The sequence below is a fragment of the Aspergillus oryzae genome, chromosome 1 (genome assembly GCF_000184455.2).
Source record: "Aspergillus oryzae RIB40 DNA, chromosome 1".
NCBI lineage: Eukaryota > Fungi > Ascomycota > Eurotiomycetes > Eurotiales > Aspergillaceae > Aspergillus > Aspergillus oryzae.
This window is the reverse complement of record NC_036435.1, coordinates 360-20322: the sequence shown is the minus strand read 5'-3', so window position 1 is coordinate 20322 and position 19963 is coordinate 360. Positions and strand designations below refer to the sequence as shown.

General features: G+C 52.0%; 3 protein-coding genes across 3 annotated transcripts; 2 read left to right on the top strand and 1 right to left on the bottom strand.

Moving 5' to 3' along the window:
- Positions 1–2021: 2021 nt before the first annotated feature.
- On the top strand, positions 2022–4631 carry AO090009000003 (uncharacterized protein; the record flags this gene model as incomplete). Its single annotated transcript, XM_023234018.1, has 1 exon — positions 2022–4631. One exon carries the CDS (start codon positions 2022–2024, stop codon positions 4629–4631), a length of 2610 nt encoding a protein of 869 aa, XP_023088476.1.
- A 1470-nt stretch (positions 4632–6101) lies between these two features.
- Positions 6102–10640, top strand: AO090009000002 (uncharacterized protein; the record flags this gene model as incomplete). The annotated part of the gene is given in 3 exon segments (XM_023233956.1): positions 6102–7111; positions 7187–9302; positions 9309–10640. Coding segments are annotated over 3 exon segments (4458 nt in total).
- Positions 10641–15160: 4520 nt separating this feature from the next.
- AO090009000001 (uncharacterized protein) lies at positions 15161–19441 on the bottom strand (the record flags this gene model as incomplete). Its single annotated transcript, XM_001816477.1, has 1 exon — positions 15161–19441. One exon carries the CDS (start codon positions 19439–19441, stop codon positions 15161–15163), a length of 4281 nt encoding a protein of 1426 aa, XP_001816529.1.
- Between the last annotated feature and the right edge of the window lie 522 nt (positions 19442–19963).

Sequence of the window (19963 nt, the reverse complement as noted above, 5' to 3'; positions counted from 1 at the left end):
GTGAAATGCGGACAAGATGGTCACCCACTTACACATGATCTACTCACACAGCTCGGCGTTCTGGACCATATGAAAGAGAGTTATTTTGAAGAAAATATCGAGGCTCTGCAGCAGAAATTGTGGGATCAGAGCGCTGGGAGCTTTCAAAACCTGGATCTATCAAACAGAAGTTCAAAGAGCACACAAACACCGCCCACAGACTCATGTTCTGGAGATGCCTGCGTACCATTTGAACTTCCTCCTATGCCTCCAAGCTTCATATCACAGGCGTCAACAATCAAGCTTCAACCTCAAACACTTCCTCAGAATCCGCTATACATTGAACCAGTGTGGTTACAAGGAGAGGGAAGCCCTACCACTTCACACGGCCTGTCGCAATTATCCAACAGTGACTTCGATGCCTTTGATGAAATATACAGGATGGAACCATCCCAAATAATTAATCACAAATTCGATAACCCAATGTTATCGCCGGTATTTCACTGTCAGATACCCGCAAGCTGCGTGACAATGCCCTTTTTCATGGATGCGAAAAGTGAACATGATGATTTCTATCAATATCTGGATCTAAACTCAACAACCTCGCCCATCTAACTGGTAAGCGAAAGAAGCCCGCGTATTGTACAGCATCTTCCCTTTTTTGGTTCCCCTCTTTTTCAGTTTCTTCAATGGGGTTTAGTAGGCTCATACTACTTGATTCAATCCGCAGATACTCTTTGACCTTGCAGTGCAAAGCGATTAAACATGGTACCAAGACAGGAACTACGGCTGACTATAATGACCAGCTCAGAACTTGTCAAAAGTTGTCACTTCCCCGGTAGGCAATACTCATCTCATGAACTTTATGGGTGAGGCGCTGGTTCAACTTTATCTTATACTGGCTCTCAGGCAGCTCTGCCTCCCCGGCTAGGTATAGGAACTTCGCCAGGAAATTTATGGAAATTATCTCCTACTTTCATTATCAAGTTACGCAGCTCTACTTGCGCTTTGATTTGACAGCGGGTCTCAAGTTGGCTTTTGCGGGAGATATTAGCAAGGCAATAGTCTCTGCAGAACAGATGCAAAACGGCTGGTACAGAATGCCAGAGCTCAGATTTCCTCAAAGCTGAAAAATATTCTGCCACACAATAGTCAGCGGTGCAATGCTTGACGTAGAGTTGTCCATTGCAGCAGGCATGATACTTTCCTGCTGAATTTGGTTGTGTTCTTCCACAGCGCACACAAACTAGTCCCTGCATCTCAAAGCCTCTTTGGTCATTTCTCAAGGAGCCCTCAACGGATTGCAATTCGTACGTTATCTTCTGCTGAAGGTTCTCAATCCGATCCGCTGAATTAGCCGTCTATGGTCAGACAATAAGGTTTAGAGAGATAGAAAAGTCGTACCCCAAATAGCATCAGGTAGGAACTTTCAGAATATCAATTTCCTGTCATTTGATGATGAATTCGCGTGGAAGTCAAGTCTGAGCACTCGCAGATAGTCGGGAAAATTGATCTTTCTCACGGAAAAGGTGTGCAGCAAGTAGAAGATAGCCATACTCCTCCTCAGTCGTAATGGGTTGACAATCATATATCCACTTAAAGATCCACGGACGGAGGGCCTTAATGAAATCATACTTGTCGAAGTGGATAGCCATAAGTGCAAGTCTCTCTGCATTCATTTTATCCTAACCTAGAAGGGGGAATGGGACAGACCTGGATCCCAATTAGAGGGGGTCCCGTTTGGCGGGGGGCCGCGTTTAGGGTCAAGCGTGCAGCCCATTTGCCAGTTGACATGTATCCCAGTGGGCCACTACGGTCCCATCCAACTGAAATTTCGCCAGCCTATACCCTAGTGCGTGGTCCACCGAGCCCTCGCTGGATTTACTCGCCCGCCCATTGGCCCGCCCTGCTGCGATCTGCGCCCCCACCCATGCGTGCGTGCTCCTGCCCATCAGCGGTGCGTGTCCCTAGCTATTGATTTCGATTTTCTTTTCTTGATCGGTTTAGTCATCTTGGATCCGCAAGTAAAAAATCCTATCTCGATGGATCTCTTTATGTATAATGAAACGTATTGTCTCTGGATCTGTACCAGTTGTCATTATGCGGTCACCCCGCAGCATCTGGACCGGCATCTCCGTACCCATCATCGACAGCATCCATCGGTCAAGACCGCGGAGCTTCGCCAGGCAGTCCTGACTGAGATGCTTAAGAAGCCTTGGATTGAGCCCCGTAAAGAGCCTAGTCGATTTCCTTCACCAGACAGTCCCCCGATTCCCCATCTTCCTATCTATTCAGGATTACGCTGTCCTCGTTGCTCCTATATTGGTCGGTCGTCCAATACTCTCCGGAATCATCTCAGTCACAGCCATCCCGATACCCGGCGGCCACGGGGTCGGGATTGCCATCAAAAACCCGATCTTGCTGCTACTGCCGAGTATGTCAGCTGTCAGCGGTTCTATATCGCCGGGACGGCTAGCCATTTCTTTGCCGTTATGCCAGCAAGCCAGACAGAGCGAATTCAGAAGGCTGCTCAGATGAGCAAGGCTGAGTTTATCCAGAGTCAGATTAACCAGGCGTACGAGCAGGATCAGCAAGCCCAGGCTATCCAGCAACAGTCTATCCCGATCGAAAAGCATTCCAGCGAGGTCTCTCCGTGGATGGAATTAACCCGTTGGCCCGAGTACCTGCAGGGTCAGAATCTCGTCTCGGTGGCTCCGCTAGGGTCGATGCCGGACAGCGAGAAAGAACCCTTACTAGCTGTCTTTGTTCAAAGTGTGGAGCGGCTCATTCACCGGGCCTACCAGACTATCGCCAGCCACCGGATCAATGAGTTTGATCAAATCCAGATCAACACCTTCTTCCGCCGGCCGGGGGTGTGGAATCGGCCGATTCAGATCCACCTCCGTCCATCCACGTACCGGCAGTACCGCCAGGTGTGGCAGCGGCTGATCTGCTTTGCCTACCGCAGCAGCCGCCCCGATCAGCCGATTGTCCTCCGCCATCAGCTGACCACAGCGCAGCTGGCGGCCCTGGATCAGATGGAGGAGTATGGTACCCGGCTGCTTGATCAACCGGCCGATAGCCGGTCCGAGGCGCGGTATCTGACCCAGACCTTGGAGGATCAGCTGGATGAGGCCTGTCTGGCGCTCTCGATTGCTCTCCTCGATCATTCTCTGAAAGGAGATCTATTCGAAAGTACCGTGGTAGGGTTTCTGGCCATTCTCGGAATTAACACTGATTGCTCTAATTTCCGGGACCCAAACTACTATACCACCTATCTCTCCGCGCTGGTCAAGATCGCCCAGATGCTGGTGGCGGAGCGGGCGGTCGAGATGGCGGACCACGGCGAGGTCGGTCATCCAGCGGATGCCTTAGACGAGATGCGTGAGCGCTTCTTATTATATGGCGTGCGGGCACCGTTTGGATGGATTACCCGGCTGCGGACATATGGCAAAAAGATTCAGAACACCACCACCAGTCTCGGCTATATCTACTGGAGTGACGACGAGCAGACCCTGAGCTACAAAGAGCTTCAGCTCAGTATGAAGGGATTCCGCCAGTTTACTGCCACGCAGGTTCAGCTGGCCCAGGACGAGCTGGAGCAGTTGTTTCTCCTCCATCCCGAGGAGATCCGCGAGGAGATGATTCCGTCGCTGCCACTGCGGGAGCTTCAGGATGACCCGACTAATAATCAACGGGGGTGGAACTTCCTCCACGATCCACGGAACCAGGCCACTCTCTCCCAGGCTATGTTTACTACCCACGGCCGCCACCGCGGGGCGGCAGAGCGCTGGCTCTTAGATCGGGTCCTGACACTGGACTGGCTGCGGGAGGAATTCCTGGACGTACGGCAGTCGGACAGTCAGGTTATCTGGCAGAAGCCGCACGTGGATCACTATCTGAAGCAGGTTGAAGCTTTCCTCCAGCGGCTCCTGCTTCTGATACATATCACGGGGGGTCAACCTGGACGTGCCACCGAGCTGCTCAGCCTACGCCATAGTAATACGGTCCATGGCCGCCATCGCAATATCTTTATTGAACATGGACTGGTGAGCACCGTGACCACCTATCACAAGGGATACTCAATCAGCAATACTACCAAGATTATTCATCGATATCTCCCGAAGCCGGTCAGTGAGTTGGTGGTCTATTATCTTTGGTTAATCCTACCCTTCTGCCAAGCTCTCCAGCGGCAGGCTTTCCAGGATACCAGTATCCCATCGGCTTTTCTTTGGCCGTCCGGCGAGGGATGTTGGGATAGCAGTCGGCTTCGAATGGTACTACAACGCGAGGCGAAGACCCATCTTCAAACCAAGATGAATATTACATCCTATCGCCATGCCGCGATTGCGATCTCCCGGGTCCATCTGCAATGCGGGGGGTTCAAGCGTGACTACGGGGCGGATGATACGACGGTGGACCATCAGGCAAGCCATGGATCCTGGGTAGCTGGGACCGTCTACGCTCGGGGTCTGCAGGAGGCCCCAGGTCACATCGAGGCCCGGCGGCGGCAGTATCGTACGATTAGCCGGAAGTGGCACAGTTTCCTAGGATTTGAGACCTATCTCGGTCCACGGAAGCGATCTGCTGAGAATACAGATGAACTGCCTCGAAAGCGGCAATATATTATGCTAGAGATGGATCGTGATTGATTATTCTATCTTCTTTAATCGACTGTATTGTTAATATATATATCCTTGTATTAAGTATATCGCTTTATAGATACTTAGATCATTCAACAGTTTTTCAAAGAAACTAAACCCGAGATATATATATGTGTATTGACCCATAGATAGTTTAATATAAAGAAAGATTAAGTATGATATAAGATATAAAATACTCCTATATTGGGATTACTATAGATCTGAATAGTTGTCTGAAATAATTACAAGATTACAAAGATAATGATTTATATATTATATAATATAAAATATAAAAACTGTTTCTGTTTCCAGTTTCTATGCAGGCTGGGCTCGGATATAAAAGATAGACTATTCCAGATCCGGCTTAGCGCACCATGGTGGACCGATAAGGTTTGGCTATCCGCCTGGCGGCCCCGCCTGTCATATCCGAAGTATATCAACGTCCGCCTGTTCACCACCGGCTTTCCACCACTTTTTCCCCTAGTCCACAAGGGGGTGAGCATTCATAGAAGGATGGAATGAAGTGGAGCCGACGGCAGCTATGGATTGGCGGAGCGGGTTAGGGTTTTTTCCAAACTGAGTATCATGGATTGAAGCACTTTAAGTACGATACTAACTGAACCACAAGGCTGATGACGCTTAAATTAATGTAGATTAGAGAGCACCATGGAAATTTACATTTGGACGATTTTCAAATGCAAATCCCATGGTTTACAGTAGTAGAGATCGATTCAGGTGGGCCATAGTATTCCATTGGAAGTTTGCTTGGGGTACGACCCGACCGGGTAAGGCTTTCCATTAATTATCCACAACTTTAACTATCCAGCAACGCCAGCAAGACCAGCAGCTTTAGCAGAACCCATTCAGATTATATTTTATTCCAGGCCAGATACATCCAACCTAAGAAATTGATTAAATCCAGTAATAATTTACCAGTTGGCCCAGCAAACCCCGAATTATCATTCCCATCCTGTGGTATACCGGCAATGGCATCCTTTGTTTTAGATTCCGTATCCAAAGATGACCAGTCAACTGCAACCCGTGTTGAATCAGGGGCAATAACATCCCATATTAAGCCATGTGTTTTATGTTACTTCCCCCCAATTCCGTTGGTGTTCCATTTCATTTTCCATCATCCGTTCCCCGTACAGGACCCATATCGCATCAGCCATGGAACACCCGATTTTTCAGAAGCTGAACGGATTACCCGTGATCATTTGCAAAAAATGTCAGCATGGTGTATAGCCCAATGAGATTATACACCACGTCAAAAGCACCGTCCATGGTAAGAAACACGCCGAGGCGGTCCAGATCCAACAAATCGTCCAGCAGTGGGAGGATATTGCCCCGCGTGCGGAGGATGTTGAGATCCCCCACCAGGTGGATCAGGCGTTTCCCGAGCTGCCCACATACCCGGACGGATTGTTATGTCGCCGCGGCTATCCGGGCTGTCAATATATTGGACGGAGCTTAAAGACCATGCGCAATCACTGGCGGACGGTCCACGGATGGTCCCAGCATGCCCGAGGGGGCCGAACCACGCGGGAGCAGCGACAATCCCAGGAAGCAGAGCTGCGGCGGTCGTATATGATTGTGACATGTCAGCAGATATTCCCGTCGCGGAGAGGATCCCATTATATCCATATCCGTGGGGGCCAGCAGAAAGAACCGTACATTCCCGTGCGCACGGAGCAGGTGAACCAGGCGATCCAGCAGGTTACCGCAGCGTGGGAGGCAATGAAGACCCAGACTGGACCCAGTGGGACCGGGGAGATCCACGATGCCAATTCGTGGCTGCGGGTGACCGGATGGACCCGGTATTTGCAGGAGTTTACCACCCCCAGTGATTTTGATGCATTGCGCGCCATGGTGGCCACCCCGTTACCCGACGCGGACGACCCCGTGGAGCAGGGTGTGTGGCGTATGTGGGTAGCTATGGAAGGCGTGGTGCGCAAGAGCCAGTGGACGGTGCAGCATACCGGACAAGCCATTCGGATTGAAGCGGTGCGGTCCGCGAAGGGCCAGACACCATACCGTCCATTGCTGGCATATATGGATCCAGACAGCGTGGTCAAACACATGCAGCCATGGCAGCAGATATTGGCATTCATCGCCCGCACACAGGTCCCGCGCACCGAGAAGCATCCGCCATATGGGATGACGCCGCGGCAGCGGAAAAAATGGCGTCAACTGTGGCAGATGGCCACCGCCCATTCCCCCACGGCAGAGAATGACAAAGAGGATTCCGGGGAGGATGATCCCGAGCCACCGCAGTGGAGGATGAGTGACATGGAGCGGGCGTGTTTGGAGTTTTGCATCGAGCTGATGAACCAGACATACCACGCCCAGGAGTACGAGAGTGTGCTGATATGCGCCATGGCCGTGTTGGGCCGGGGGGAGTTTGGATGGCGGGATCCCGAGAGTTATCCACCGATTTTGTCCCGGGTGATCAAGATTGCCCGGTTTATGATCGTCCAGAAGGCATTGTGGTTGGATCCCGATGTGATGGCCATTATCGAGACATGACAAAAGCCGCAGAGTTGCGCCGCATGGACATTACGCAGCGCCGCGGCCATGGACGATATCGAGGCCGATTCCGCGTACGGCAGCGGGGTGGAGGATGAACCCCCATCATCCCCACCGACATCGCCCATGCGAAATGGGGATCCCGCATCCCGGATCCCGTGGAGCCAGACCCCGTCCCGCAAGACATTCCAGGAGCAGGTGACGTGGATGGTCAGCCAGTTGATGGTCCGCGGCACCCATACCCCGATGGAGACATTGCAGGATTGGCGGACGTACGGGTTGCGCATCCATTACAACACCACGACCCCCGGGCATGTGACGTGGATGCATCCGGACCGATTGTTGTACAAACACATGCAGTTCACCATGGGCGATTTCCGGGGATTCGTGCATGGATTGACTGGGGTCACCCGGCAGATATTGTGCCAGGAGTTGATGTTTGGGAAGACGCCCGCCATCCCGTGGCATGCATTGTACGACGACCCCACGCAGGGCGCCGTGGGATGGAGCTTTTTGCGCGATCAGCGCACAGCATGGCCGGTGGAGGGCGCACAGTGGATCATGGAGCGGGTGCGGGCCGAGCCCGACGTGCAGGCGCATTTTATCCACCGGCGCCAGCCCACCCAGTTCCAGCCGCGGTTGGTGATGCAGTATTTGCAGCGGGTGGCCCGATTCAAGGAGAAATTGGCCGTGCTGGTGCATGTTGTGGGCGGGCAGCCGAGCCGGGCGCCCGAGTTGCTGAGCTTGCAGTATATTAACACGGAGACCAACCAGCGGCGCAATATATTTATTGAGGATGGGATGGTGACATTGGTATCCGCGTATCACAAGGGGTTTTACGCCAGCAATGATGTCAAGGTCATCAGTCGGTATGTGCCGCGGGAAGTCGGTGAGCTGATCATATGGTATTTGTGGTTGGTATTGCCGTTTGTGCAGCAATTAGAGGCGTGGCACCGTTGCCCGGCCGGTGAATCATCCGAGCCCCCGTCGGGACCAACCATCCCCCCAACCACATCACCGTCCAAGCCGCCACCGGCGTCCACGTCGCCGTACATTTGGGGCCCCGACCCCGGCACGCAGCGCGAGTGGAAATCCGAACGGTTCCGCGAGGTGTTGAAGCGCGAGACCAAGATGCGGTTGCAGTATGCCGTCAATATCCAGGCGTACCGCGAGATTGCGATTGGGATCAGCCGGCGGTGGATGCGGCCCAGCAGCGCGTTCCCCAGCAATGTGCAGGAGGAGAAGGCCCCCGAGGTGCCCCCCGAGTGCGACATGGACGAGGACCAGTGGATGGAGGCCATCGCGGACGAGCAGGCCACGCATTCCCCCCACACGGCCGGCATGATATACGCGCGGGACATCATGGAGCAGCCCGGGACCACGGCGCGGCGCCGGGCCATGTTCCGGTTGTCCAGCACGGATTGGCATCGGTTTTTAGGGTTTGCCGCGGACGGGGCCCCCGTCGAGGCCGCGGGCAAACGGAAGCGGTCCCCGTGGGAGGACGAGGCCGAGCAGGGCCGGGTGATGCGGCGGCACCGGTTGAACACCATGGATATGACGTCGGCATTGCAGCAGATGACCGGTCAGGCGGCCATCCAGTTCCGGGGGGTGCAGGCCCCGGCGTTGCGGGCCATCCAGGACGGCGAGAGCCCGGTGGTGGCGGTGATGCCCACCGGGGGCGGCAAGAGCATGTTGTTCATGTTGCCCACATTCGCGGAGCCCAGCGGGACCACGATTGTGGTGGTGCCGCTGATTTCATTACGCGGCGATATGATGCGACGATGCCAGGGATTGGGTATAGCATGTGTGTCATGGGAGAGCCGTCGGCCGCCCGATGACGCCACGATTGTGTTGGTCACGCCCGAGTCCGCCGTCACGGACGATTTCCACACGTTCATCAACCGATTGCAGCAGACGCGGCGGTTGGACCGCATCGTGATCGATGAATGCCATGTGGTGTTGCATGACCAGCGGGATTTCCGGCCGGAGTTGCGGCAGTTGGGGCGATTGAACCACGCGCGGACGCAGATGGTGTTGTTAACAGCCACGTTGCCCCCCACGTTGGAGCCGTCATTGTTGCAGCGGATGGAGTACCAGACCGATCAGGTCCGTGTGTTGCGGGATCGTACCGGCCGTCCCAACGTAGCATACCGTGTATAGCGTGTCCCCGGTGGATTGATGTGGTTTACCCGCGCGCCCGTACTGGCATTTATCCGGGAGCGAATCCAGCGGGCGGGACGTGGTAAGGTGATTATTTATGCGAATGCTATTCGGCAGGTGAGGGAATTGGCCCAGATATTACAGTGCGAGGCGTATTACAGCCAGCAGATTGACAAGCCATCGATTTTACAACGATTCACGCAGGGTCAGACGCAGGTGATCACGGCCACAAGTGCGTTGGGGATGGGGGTCGATATTCCCGATATCCGATGTATTATCCATATTGGGATCCCGCGGACATTGTTGGATTACGCGCAGGAAAGCGGGCGGGCCGGACGGGACGGGCAGCCCAGCGAGGCGATTATCATTCAACCAGATGGGCCAGTGGAGGGGGACGAGCCGGTGCAGGATTACATGGACGTGGTTCCGGGGGTGGGATGCCGCCGATATGTATTAGATGGGTATTTGGATGGGCCCGTGGATGGGTACGAGCGACGATATTGCCGGGATGAGAACGCGGAGGAGATGCGGTGTAATGGATGCAATCCCAATTGGCAGTTACCATCCAGTTCAGGTTGTTCCGCTCATGCAGACTGTACAGACCATTCAGACCGTGCACACCGTGCACACCGTGCAGGCCATTCAGATAATCGTGGTCCCCGTGCAAATCCCCGTCCCAGTACCCCGGAGGATTCCCGTGATTCCCCCCGCAACGGATCGATTGTATCCCAGGCCCCGTTAGTTCCCATTGGCGAACGGCAGCGGCAGCGGGTGCAGGCCCAACGGCAGGCGGCCCCCGATATACAGCAGCGGATACAGGATGCCGAGCAGTGGCTGGACGAGGAGCTGGTCGAGCAGGATACCCCCCAGTGGCGGCGGACATGTTATATTTGTACAATACAGGGCCATGGATGGAACGAGTATGATTTGTATTCATGTCGCAGTCTGGCCAGCCGGGCGGCGCGGGACTGGATGTTGTTTATACGATCCCTGAAGATCCAGTATCCGCCGTACAGCGCATGCTGGGGGTGTGGAATGCCGCAGAGTATGTGCCCCCGATGGAAAACACGGGATTGGACGAACTGCGAATATCGCGATGTGATAATTCCGATGGTGGCAGCAATGTTGTACGGGCCGTGGGCGTCCCGGGTACAGCCATTGTGGGCGCGCCGGTTGCAAGGATTTGGGGTCGACTGGCAGGATTTACCGCAGGTGAAACGGTTTTTTGGACAGGCCACAGCCGGGGCCAAGGGCCAGCACAGTCATTTATTTGCGTCGTTTTGCTGGTTGCGGCGGATATATATTGAGCTCGAGCAGTGCCAGCGGGATTAGGGATTCGAGGTTGTATATCCAAGATATAGATATATAGAATCAATATATAGGATCCATCCATCGAGATATCAAAATATACTTGTTAAATTTCATCAAGATATATATTCCGTCGATTGATAGATCAAAATACATTTATAGAATTTAATGTCGTAGAGATGATAATTGTCAATATCGATTCAGGGTCAACCCGTCAAGTATTGCCAGGGGCCAAGGGCCCGGACAATCGATTATTAAGATTGATATAGTAGTTCCCGATAGTATATATTCAGGTCCAACCGGGATGGGCATAGTCGGTACCCAAGAAGTGGATATATATTTATTGTGGAACCATATTAATATATATATATTTGGATAGAATATTAATCATGGTTGTTAATTCCAATAATATATCATCCAGCATTATCGATCAACCAAAACTATTCATTTATGCAGCCAGTCAGCTCCGATGCAGTAAATATAACCCGAAGAAAGCGAAACCGATTAGTAGATCCGATTCGAATTTGATTATCCCATTTTAATAGTCCCGATTAGGGTCAACATTAAATTAATACCCAGATCAAAGTCCCAACAATTTAGCAGAATTTAAGATATTATATATACCGTATCCACGAATATTAATTCCATCCATTTCCATTACTGGGTATTAAGTGGATTAAGGATTATATATAATTTATATATCGAAAGATTAGAATTTAATACCGTCCAACACAACCAGGTAAATCGAGAGACCAAATTGATCCGATTTATTGGATCCGATTACCGAGATTAGTCAGATTTAGATCGACTGGACCAATATAACCAGATATATCAATAAGATTCAATCCATAGAATTCATTTATTAAGATTAGATATAGATTTCAGCGCGCAGAAGAGATCGAGAAGTTGAATCGATATCGACCCCAAAAGATAAGAATTGAGTTAATTGAGATTATATATAGACCGATGAGGGTAATTAATATAACCACATAAGAGTAATATGCAAATATAAGGGTTCGTAATATTTTATATAAGGATTAGAAATATCACAAGATAGAGGTTTATAATATTTTATACAAGGATTAATAATATTACAACCAAAGAAATAATAATATTTTAAAAGAGGGGTTCGAATATAAAAATTTAAAGACATAATATATTTTAATATTAGGGTATATAATATTGATACAAGAGGATTTGTGATATTAAAAAAAAGGAGTTATAATAATTCCATATCAGGGTTGATAATAAGACAATATAAGGATGATTGATATTAAATAAGCCGGGTGATCCGTATCAAGATGCGAGAAGGATTTCCGAGTGCAGTTTAATGGAGGAAAGATTTATATTTATAGATTTCCAGTTATTCCATGATGCAAGATTAATTTGTACGATAGATAAATTATAGATAGTGATTCACAATATCAGAGACGTTTGGATTATATTCCCGCTGGTCATCAATTTCCAATAACCATGATCAATTAAATTTTAAGATATACAAGGAAAGCCGATTGTATTGAGAACGGCATAGAGATATATAGGATTGTTCCAATCCAAAGACCGCCCGGAAGATAGATCCAGGTTTTAGATTTCGGGATATTCACAACGTCAATGGGTTATCCCGACGGCCGTATTGAAGATTCCCGGGGTAGCTTCGCCCCGGGGATGGGAAAGATTCGTCTATAGGGTGAATTCATGACACAAAGACCAACCACCACAACCCCTAATTCCTATATTCTCTACTGCATTCGAAAGAGCATCTCTCTGCAAGCTGAGCGGTGGTTCTTATATATTTTTAAGATTTTCTGTTGGATTTCTATTGAAGTTTGAAGTTGTTGATGCTGAGCGGGTAGAGATGGTACAAAAATCAAATCGGGTTAGTGGATATATCGAGCTAACCCAATTTGATTTTTGTACCATGATTATTCAGTATATCAATCACTGTCTTTCTGTTTATAATTTTTTGATAATTGAATTATTAACTACTAAATTATATAGTATTTTTAATAACAGCCTCTATAGTATTGTAGATATAGAGAAATTTATGACCCTAATTCTGATACTTTACTGAAGCTCTGCTATCTATTCTAATATTCTGCCAGTATAATACATCCGCTTCACTGACCGCCTTTATACAAATATCTTCTCTCCTATACAATATTTAGTTAGAACTTAGATTAAATATTATCTATAGAGATCACATAGTTGTTACGCCCGGGGCTTCGTCGTCAAGTCTGAGACCAGTTAGTAGACCACGTTTCAAAGGGTACTAACCTGAAGTCGTTCTTTGACTTCCGTCGTTGTCGTGTTGCGGTCTTGGTGAGGCGGGAGTCGCCGTAGGACTTCCGTTGTTACTAGACTGCCGTTGATACTAGACTGTCGTCGTCATTGGGATGCAGTCGACACTAGACTGCCGTCGATACTAGACTCGAGTCTAAAGGGCCAGGCCTATTAAGTATGTATACCTAATAGTTAAGAGAGTGCAAACGAGTTGAGACTGGTCTTGCTACTAAAGATAACTCTGTAGTAACAATGTATATTGATCACGAAGAACTAAACTAAGTACATGAATAAGTGTCCTTATATATCCTTGCCCGTTGTGTCACTGCTACGATTCCTCGTGTCAGTGATACGATGCATCTTATCAGTACTATGAGCTTGTTGTGTCGCTGATACATTTAGTTATGGCACTGCTACAATACATATAATTACGTTGTGGTAGCTGGTATCGGCATTTGTAATCCTTTCCGAATAACTACTAGATAAACGATTCGTCGGGTGTCTTCCACTCAGGAATCGGCCATTGTCATCCTATTGTTATTCTGCCTTGTGTGTCCACCTTCGATAAGGTGCACTAGACAAGGGTCTGTAACAATCACATAGTGCTGGTTAAAGTTATGACCCCTTAGGAAAGGTAATATCAGATATCTATGAGCCTTAGAGATCTACAAGACAGCTATCCATTGTGTAGGACTCCTGGGGACAATGAAAAATAGCTATGCAACCCGCATGATCTGTATAGATTATAACAACTCCTACCCAGGTCAGGTCAAGAAAGGTGTCAGAGGAATATCTACAAGTCAGGGTAGAGGACCTGTCAACTAGGTAAGGATTCGTGGGCAAGGCACTAGACAGTAGATACTAAAGATAGAAGATTGATTCTTAATTTTCCTGCTATAATTTCTAATATAAACTTATAGCTAAAGAACCCTAAGATTCTCTATATATAATTTTAAGATAGGATCTAGTATATATCATTAGAAGGCAGTGAATAACTATAGATGCCAATATTACTAATCAGCCCCCAAGATGTCTATATACCTGGGGCAGGGTATCCGGCATAGTCATCTTGTATGATTATTATTAAATCTGTAATAGAAGGACCGCTGGTGAATTGCGTATGTGCCTTGGATAAGGGCCAGCAGCTATTTACTCTTCTGCCTTGGCTATTTTAGGCCATCCAGCTATCTACTTTTGTCCGGTGTTTTAGACCACTATATTTTGGACCATCTACCAGACCATTTGCTAGTTGTTCTAAGTGTGGATAGCACGTAATGCAGTGGTCAGAAATGCAGGGAGAAAATCATTTTTGCCAGTATTTCAAACACTGCATTTTGGACCATCTACCAGACCATTTGCTACTTTTTCTAAGTGTGGATGGCACGAAATGCAGTGGTTTGAAATGCAGACAGAAAATCATTTTTGGCCGGCATTTCGGACCACTACATTTCGGACCATCTACTAAACCATCTATCACCTTTTCTGATTGTATATGGTCTGAAATGCAGTGGTCTGAAATATAGATAGTCAATCATTTTTGCCAGTATTTCAAACACTGCATTTTGGACCATCTACCAGACCATTTGCTACTTTTTCTGAGTGTGGATGGCACGAAATGCAGTGGTCGGAAATGCAGGGAGAAAATCATTTTTGGCCGGCATTTTGGACCACTGCATTTTGGACCACTGCATAAGATATCAAAACTTAGAATCATAGGATCTATAAGTATCTGTAACTTATAGAGTCTTTTAAATAAATATATAATATCTTATAATATAAAATAAATAGCTATATAAACAATATATACTTTAAAATCGTCTTTTAAATTCTATTGAATAGATCTTTAAGTAAACTATATGGAAATATATATTTTCCTCTCTACTGTTTATAATATATAGTACTGATTGTTAATCTTTTATATTCTTATATTATAATATTGGTCTCTATTAAATATCTTCTAATAAAGTAGGAACTATAATTCATTTATCTATAGACTTCTTTGGTCTCTGTATTTTTATAGAATTTATAGTAATATTTAAACTTATATACTGATCTAATAAGTTATAGTAGTATATACAGTAGTCGCCAATTCTGCCTATCTAGACCGCCCTGTCATTGAACCGCATACAAACACTAGAAAGCTGGGTTACATGTAATATCTCTCCTGCATCCCATCTGCAGATAACAGACTGGCTACTAGCTTTGTGATTACCCTTTTATTAATCTATATAATATATATATTCATATACACTGTATAAGCTAAATTATAATTCTACTGGTTCCTCTATAACCCTCTTTGAAATCACCACCAGTTTCTTCCGGATCTGGTTTGCCCTCTCATGCACTACTTTATGCTTCTTAACCAACTCCTGCTTACTCTCTGCTGGACTAACTGCACCAGGGATAGTTTTTTTTATGATCTTCATCTCCTGTCTCAGATCCATAAACTCCTGGACCAGGCGGTGGGTGTCTCGCAGGTCCTTCTCATACCGACAATGTTTCTTCTCTGCCCGGGTACGCTTGTTCCTAATATTCTCAGAGTCTGAATCCTCCTCTAGGACCTTAGCCGGTGCTGTAAAGAGATACTGTGGAGACTCACTATCTACACGCCTCCAAAACGGAATGCTTAGATCTCTCTGCCGCTGTAGATAGGCATCCCGCAGCACTCGAACCTGATTCTCCAGGTGCGCGATCAGCCACTTGGAGTCACTATGGATACTACTGACCGCAGTTGTCTCCTCCCGCTGGTAGCTCCGCAGGATCCTCTTCTCCGGGGTGTGGTCCAGTATATATTGCTGGATCGGCCCGTCCAGAACACCAATGGCCGGCAGGGGGATGTCCAGATCGGTGTCGGGCCCGGCGGGGTCTGCGACCGCGGCCAGGTAGGCATCCAGGTCGGTGGGGATCGGCGGCAGGGCAATATCCAGTGGCATCGGGCTCTGCGCGCGCTGCCAGCCGGACACTGGGAGATAGGGGACATCCTGCGGGGTGATCACTACTGATTGTCTTACTGCGGGGTCAGTGGGCTCCGTGGCCCGGTAGTACTCCACCAGACCGGGATGCACACTCAGCCACGTCTGGAACCGGTTCCCGCCGGGGGTCCCTGTCGCCCGTGACCAGAATGAGCGGTCGCTTGGGTACGGGAGGACCCAGTGGGTCCGGATAAAGGTCCGCTGCAGGGTTGTCCGCCACTCACGCGCCTGACGGAGCCCATAGACCTGGGCAATAGTGTCGAAGCACTGGCGCATGTATGTCCGGTAGGGCTTCTTCTCCCAGTGGGTACGATTACAGTCACCGTTGTTACCATCACCCTGCCAGCCCCACAGCCACGCGAAGAGCACCTCAATATGGTGGACTTTTGCACTCCTACTCTCCACAAATCGGAAATCGTCGCCCAGGGGTCGCCGCTGGAAGACCCGCCGGAGGCCCAGCACTGTCAGCGGAACCTCACCCGCCAAGGCCGCCTCCATCTGCCTACGGTGGACCGGCTGGGTTGTTCCACTCCGCTCCGCTAAGACTGCAAATACATCCTTACGGAAGGCACGCAGGCAGAGGTCCACCAGCAGCTGCAGCAGCAGCGCCGACCGCGGACGGTCCTCCCGCAGGCTGTACATCCGCGCGAACACATCGTGGAAGAGTAGGAAGTCACTGTGGGTGCTGAGAACCGCCCGGTAGTGGCTGTGGTAGGCCGCGAGGAGGGTCGGGGTGTTCAAGGACATGTGGGCCCGGTGCGGTGGCCGGAAGGTCATCGAGGCCCAGTCGATCTTGTGGTCCGGCAGCCACGCGTAGCCGTACTGCTCCAGCGCCTGCTCCATACCCAAGCCCTCATCGATCCGCTCTCGCTCTGAGCCGTCAGCCGCGGGGCGGACGCGTCGATCCAGCCAGAGCCCATTACAGCGGCGCGGGTGGGCGCCCTGCCCCCCGAAGGCAAATAGCAGGCAGCGGAGGAACATCATCATCACGCGTGTGTGCTCCCACTGGACCATTGTCCGCGGCCGCAGGCCGTAGACCATCTCGAACCCCAGGCAGAACTTGTTGATGTTCCACCGCAGCCAGCGGAGCATGAGATCGGTCCGGTGGCAGAAGAAGGGCAGATGGGGCGGGGCGGGGTCCGTCGACGGGTCCGCCGACGCCTGCGGCACGTGGAGCTCCTGGCCAGCCAGCCCTTGCGCCCACATGCGCCGGTCCACCGCCCGGAGAAGCCCCCCGCTCACGCGGTACTCCTCGCGGACACCATACGCCCGATGGCCGGAGTCCGCAAGGGCCATATGGCACCGGTGCTTGGTGTACCGATACGCACGGAGCAGCGCCATCGGGGAGTGGCTTACCGCCCGGCCGACGTGCTGCCATGCCCGGATCAGGCCCTCGTCCAGCGCGAGCGTGTCCAGGGCCGGGTTGCTGAAGACGTAGTGGTTGCCGGCCGCGAAGAGTGCCTTCCCGGAGTTATAGTGCTGGCTGTATAGATAGCCCAGCTTCCGCAGGCCCGATCGCCGGGTGGGCTCGATGGTCAGCGTCGCCATGGCCCGGGTCAGGGAGAAGGGGTACATCTCCTGCCTCCACCGGCGCCTGACCTTGGCCGGCCGGGGCCCCTCACCCACTGCCCCTGTCCCCTCCCGGTCCGCCTCCGCCGGTGTATACTCCACGTCGCCGTCGCTCTCGTGGTCCGACACCGGGGGGCCCTGGGGCCGGGCCTGTTGCCGTGTCGTGGGTCGCACCGCGCGCTGGGAGGGCCCCGTGGTGACCCCGATGGGATCCGGCGCGGTGGACAGGGCGCCGCCCTCCACCGTGGCGGCGACCTCCTCCAGCCAGTGGCTAAACCCCTCCAGGCAGCACCGGCGCCACGAGAGAAAGGTCGCTGGTGGGCCCGCCTCCCCGGCCGGGCGGCTCTGGGGAAGGATGGCCTCCCGCCCGATGTCGTAAAAGTCGTCGGTCAGAAAGTCCACGTCCACCGCCTCCGACCAGATCGCGAAGAATCTTGCCTGCGCCGCCGCCCAGCTGGGGCCCTGGGTGCGGCTCTTCAGATTCTTACATGTCAGGAGAAGCTTCATGCCCCGGAACTGTGCAAGGCCCTGCCCCTCGATGCGGGCGCAGACCCCCTGCCAGAGGGAGTCAAGGAGCTCCGGCCGCAGCCCATACTGCAGGAGCTGCACGCGGGGCCGCTTGTCATGCTCCATGGGCTGCTCCGCCGACGCTGCCGTGGCCCTGGCCTGGGCATCCGCCGCGCTGACGGGCAGATTCTGCAGGATCGACTCTGAGTAGGTCGCGTGCAGGGCCGGGAGGAACACCTCATCCATCCAGAGCGTGTACTCGTCCTTGGTAATCACAAAGCTCTTGCGCGTGGGGTGGTACAGCCGCGGGAAGAGGATGTAGATCTCCACCGCCTCGAATCCGCACACACGGCCGAGGGGGAGGTGGGGGATGCGGTGCACCGGCCGCCGGTCCCGCCGCCATCGCCCACTGTCCCCGTCCTGGAACTGCACGGGCACACCGTCCAGGTGCAGGGAGCCGGTGAGGTTACTGACCGGTGGCCGCACTCCAACCCAGTACAGCCCCTGGCGGGCCACCGCGAGACTTGACGCGAACCCACCCGCGCTGTCAATATCAAAGTGAACCTGGAAGGTGCGGCCGGCCGTGTCGGAGTCCTGCTCCAGATCCAGCTGTGGAGGCGGGGTCCTCTCCGGCTGGATCCCCTGCAGCTCACCGGGCCCGCCATCCTCGGCATGGATGGTCTCGACGCCGCTGAACAGGCGCCGCCGCCGGTCCACCGGGAAGTACTCATCCCATGCCGGCCTGTACGCCGCGATGCCGTCCCGGGAGAGGACATCGGGGTACTCCTCCTGCACGACCTCAGACAGCCGCACGGTCGGCACTGCTGGGGGGCTCCGCGGCCCAGCCTGGTCCTCCGGGATTGGACCCGGCTCCTCCTGGCTGTGGCCGCAGCCCCGATGACGGATCAGCTGCTTCACCAGATGCTCAGCGAGGACCTCCTGCCGCGCGCTGTCCTCCGGGGGAAGCGGCACGGCCGGCGATGCGACCCTGGGCCCGTGGGACCAGTGGGTCGCGGTCTCCGCCGTGGGCTGTGTGGACACCGGTTGGCCTTCTGCCTCCGCTGTATTGGGGAAGCGGCCGGCAGGCCCAGAGAGGCTTGGAGATCCGGCAGCGGATGGATCTTCATGTGGGGTACCCTCAGCGCTCCGCCTGGAGACCCGCTCCACATCCCCCATCTCCACATCTGAGTCTGGGACATCGCCCATGTCTCCATCTATGTCCATGTCATCCTCGCCCTCAGCGTCACCGGCCCCCTCGGCGAACTCCCCTCCATCCAAGACCAGCTGCTCAAGATCCTGGAATATATCACGGGACTCCACCACGTCCGGATGGATATCTCCCTCCTCTGTTGTTATCCATGTGAGAAAGCGATGGTGAAGCTGGGCCTCAGGGGGAGGAGGGATCTGACTCGCCCCCTGCTCCCTGCGCCGCCTTCTACGCTCCGCATTCCTCTCATCCCTGTTGGCATACCGCGGTGGACGTCCGCGTCGGGCCATGGCGCAGCCCTCCGGGGGGGGGGGGGGAGGAGAGCCAGAAGGGGACACTGATACGCGCAGGGCACTATTGGACATTCAGGGTCATTAGCTATATTACACAGTATCAGAACTCGCTGTTAACATGTGGCCGGGTTCTCTTACCAGAATACTCCCAGGCCGTGTGTACCTGGAACGGGCGGTGATCTGGATACCGGTCAACCACAAGACATCCACCCTGCCTATGGGAAGTTGAAAATTTTTGCAGACGAAGAGCAGGCGTCCCAAGCCTCGGGGGATCGACTCTAATCAGGTAGATTCGGTCTTGGAAAAGTGGTGGTTGAAAATTCAAACAAACAAAGAGCAGTGGCTGAAAATTCAGGGGACGGATTTTCTTGGCATAGATCCGATCTGTATGGATCGCTTAGTTAGGACGTGTTGTTGATATAATACAGTATACTATAGAGGTAGGGGCAATATTTCTATTCCTGGAAGACAGAAGAGGAGTCACTGGATTGGGAATAGCGGAGGATCCTTTTCTATACC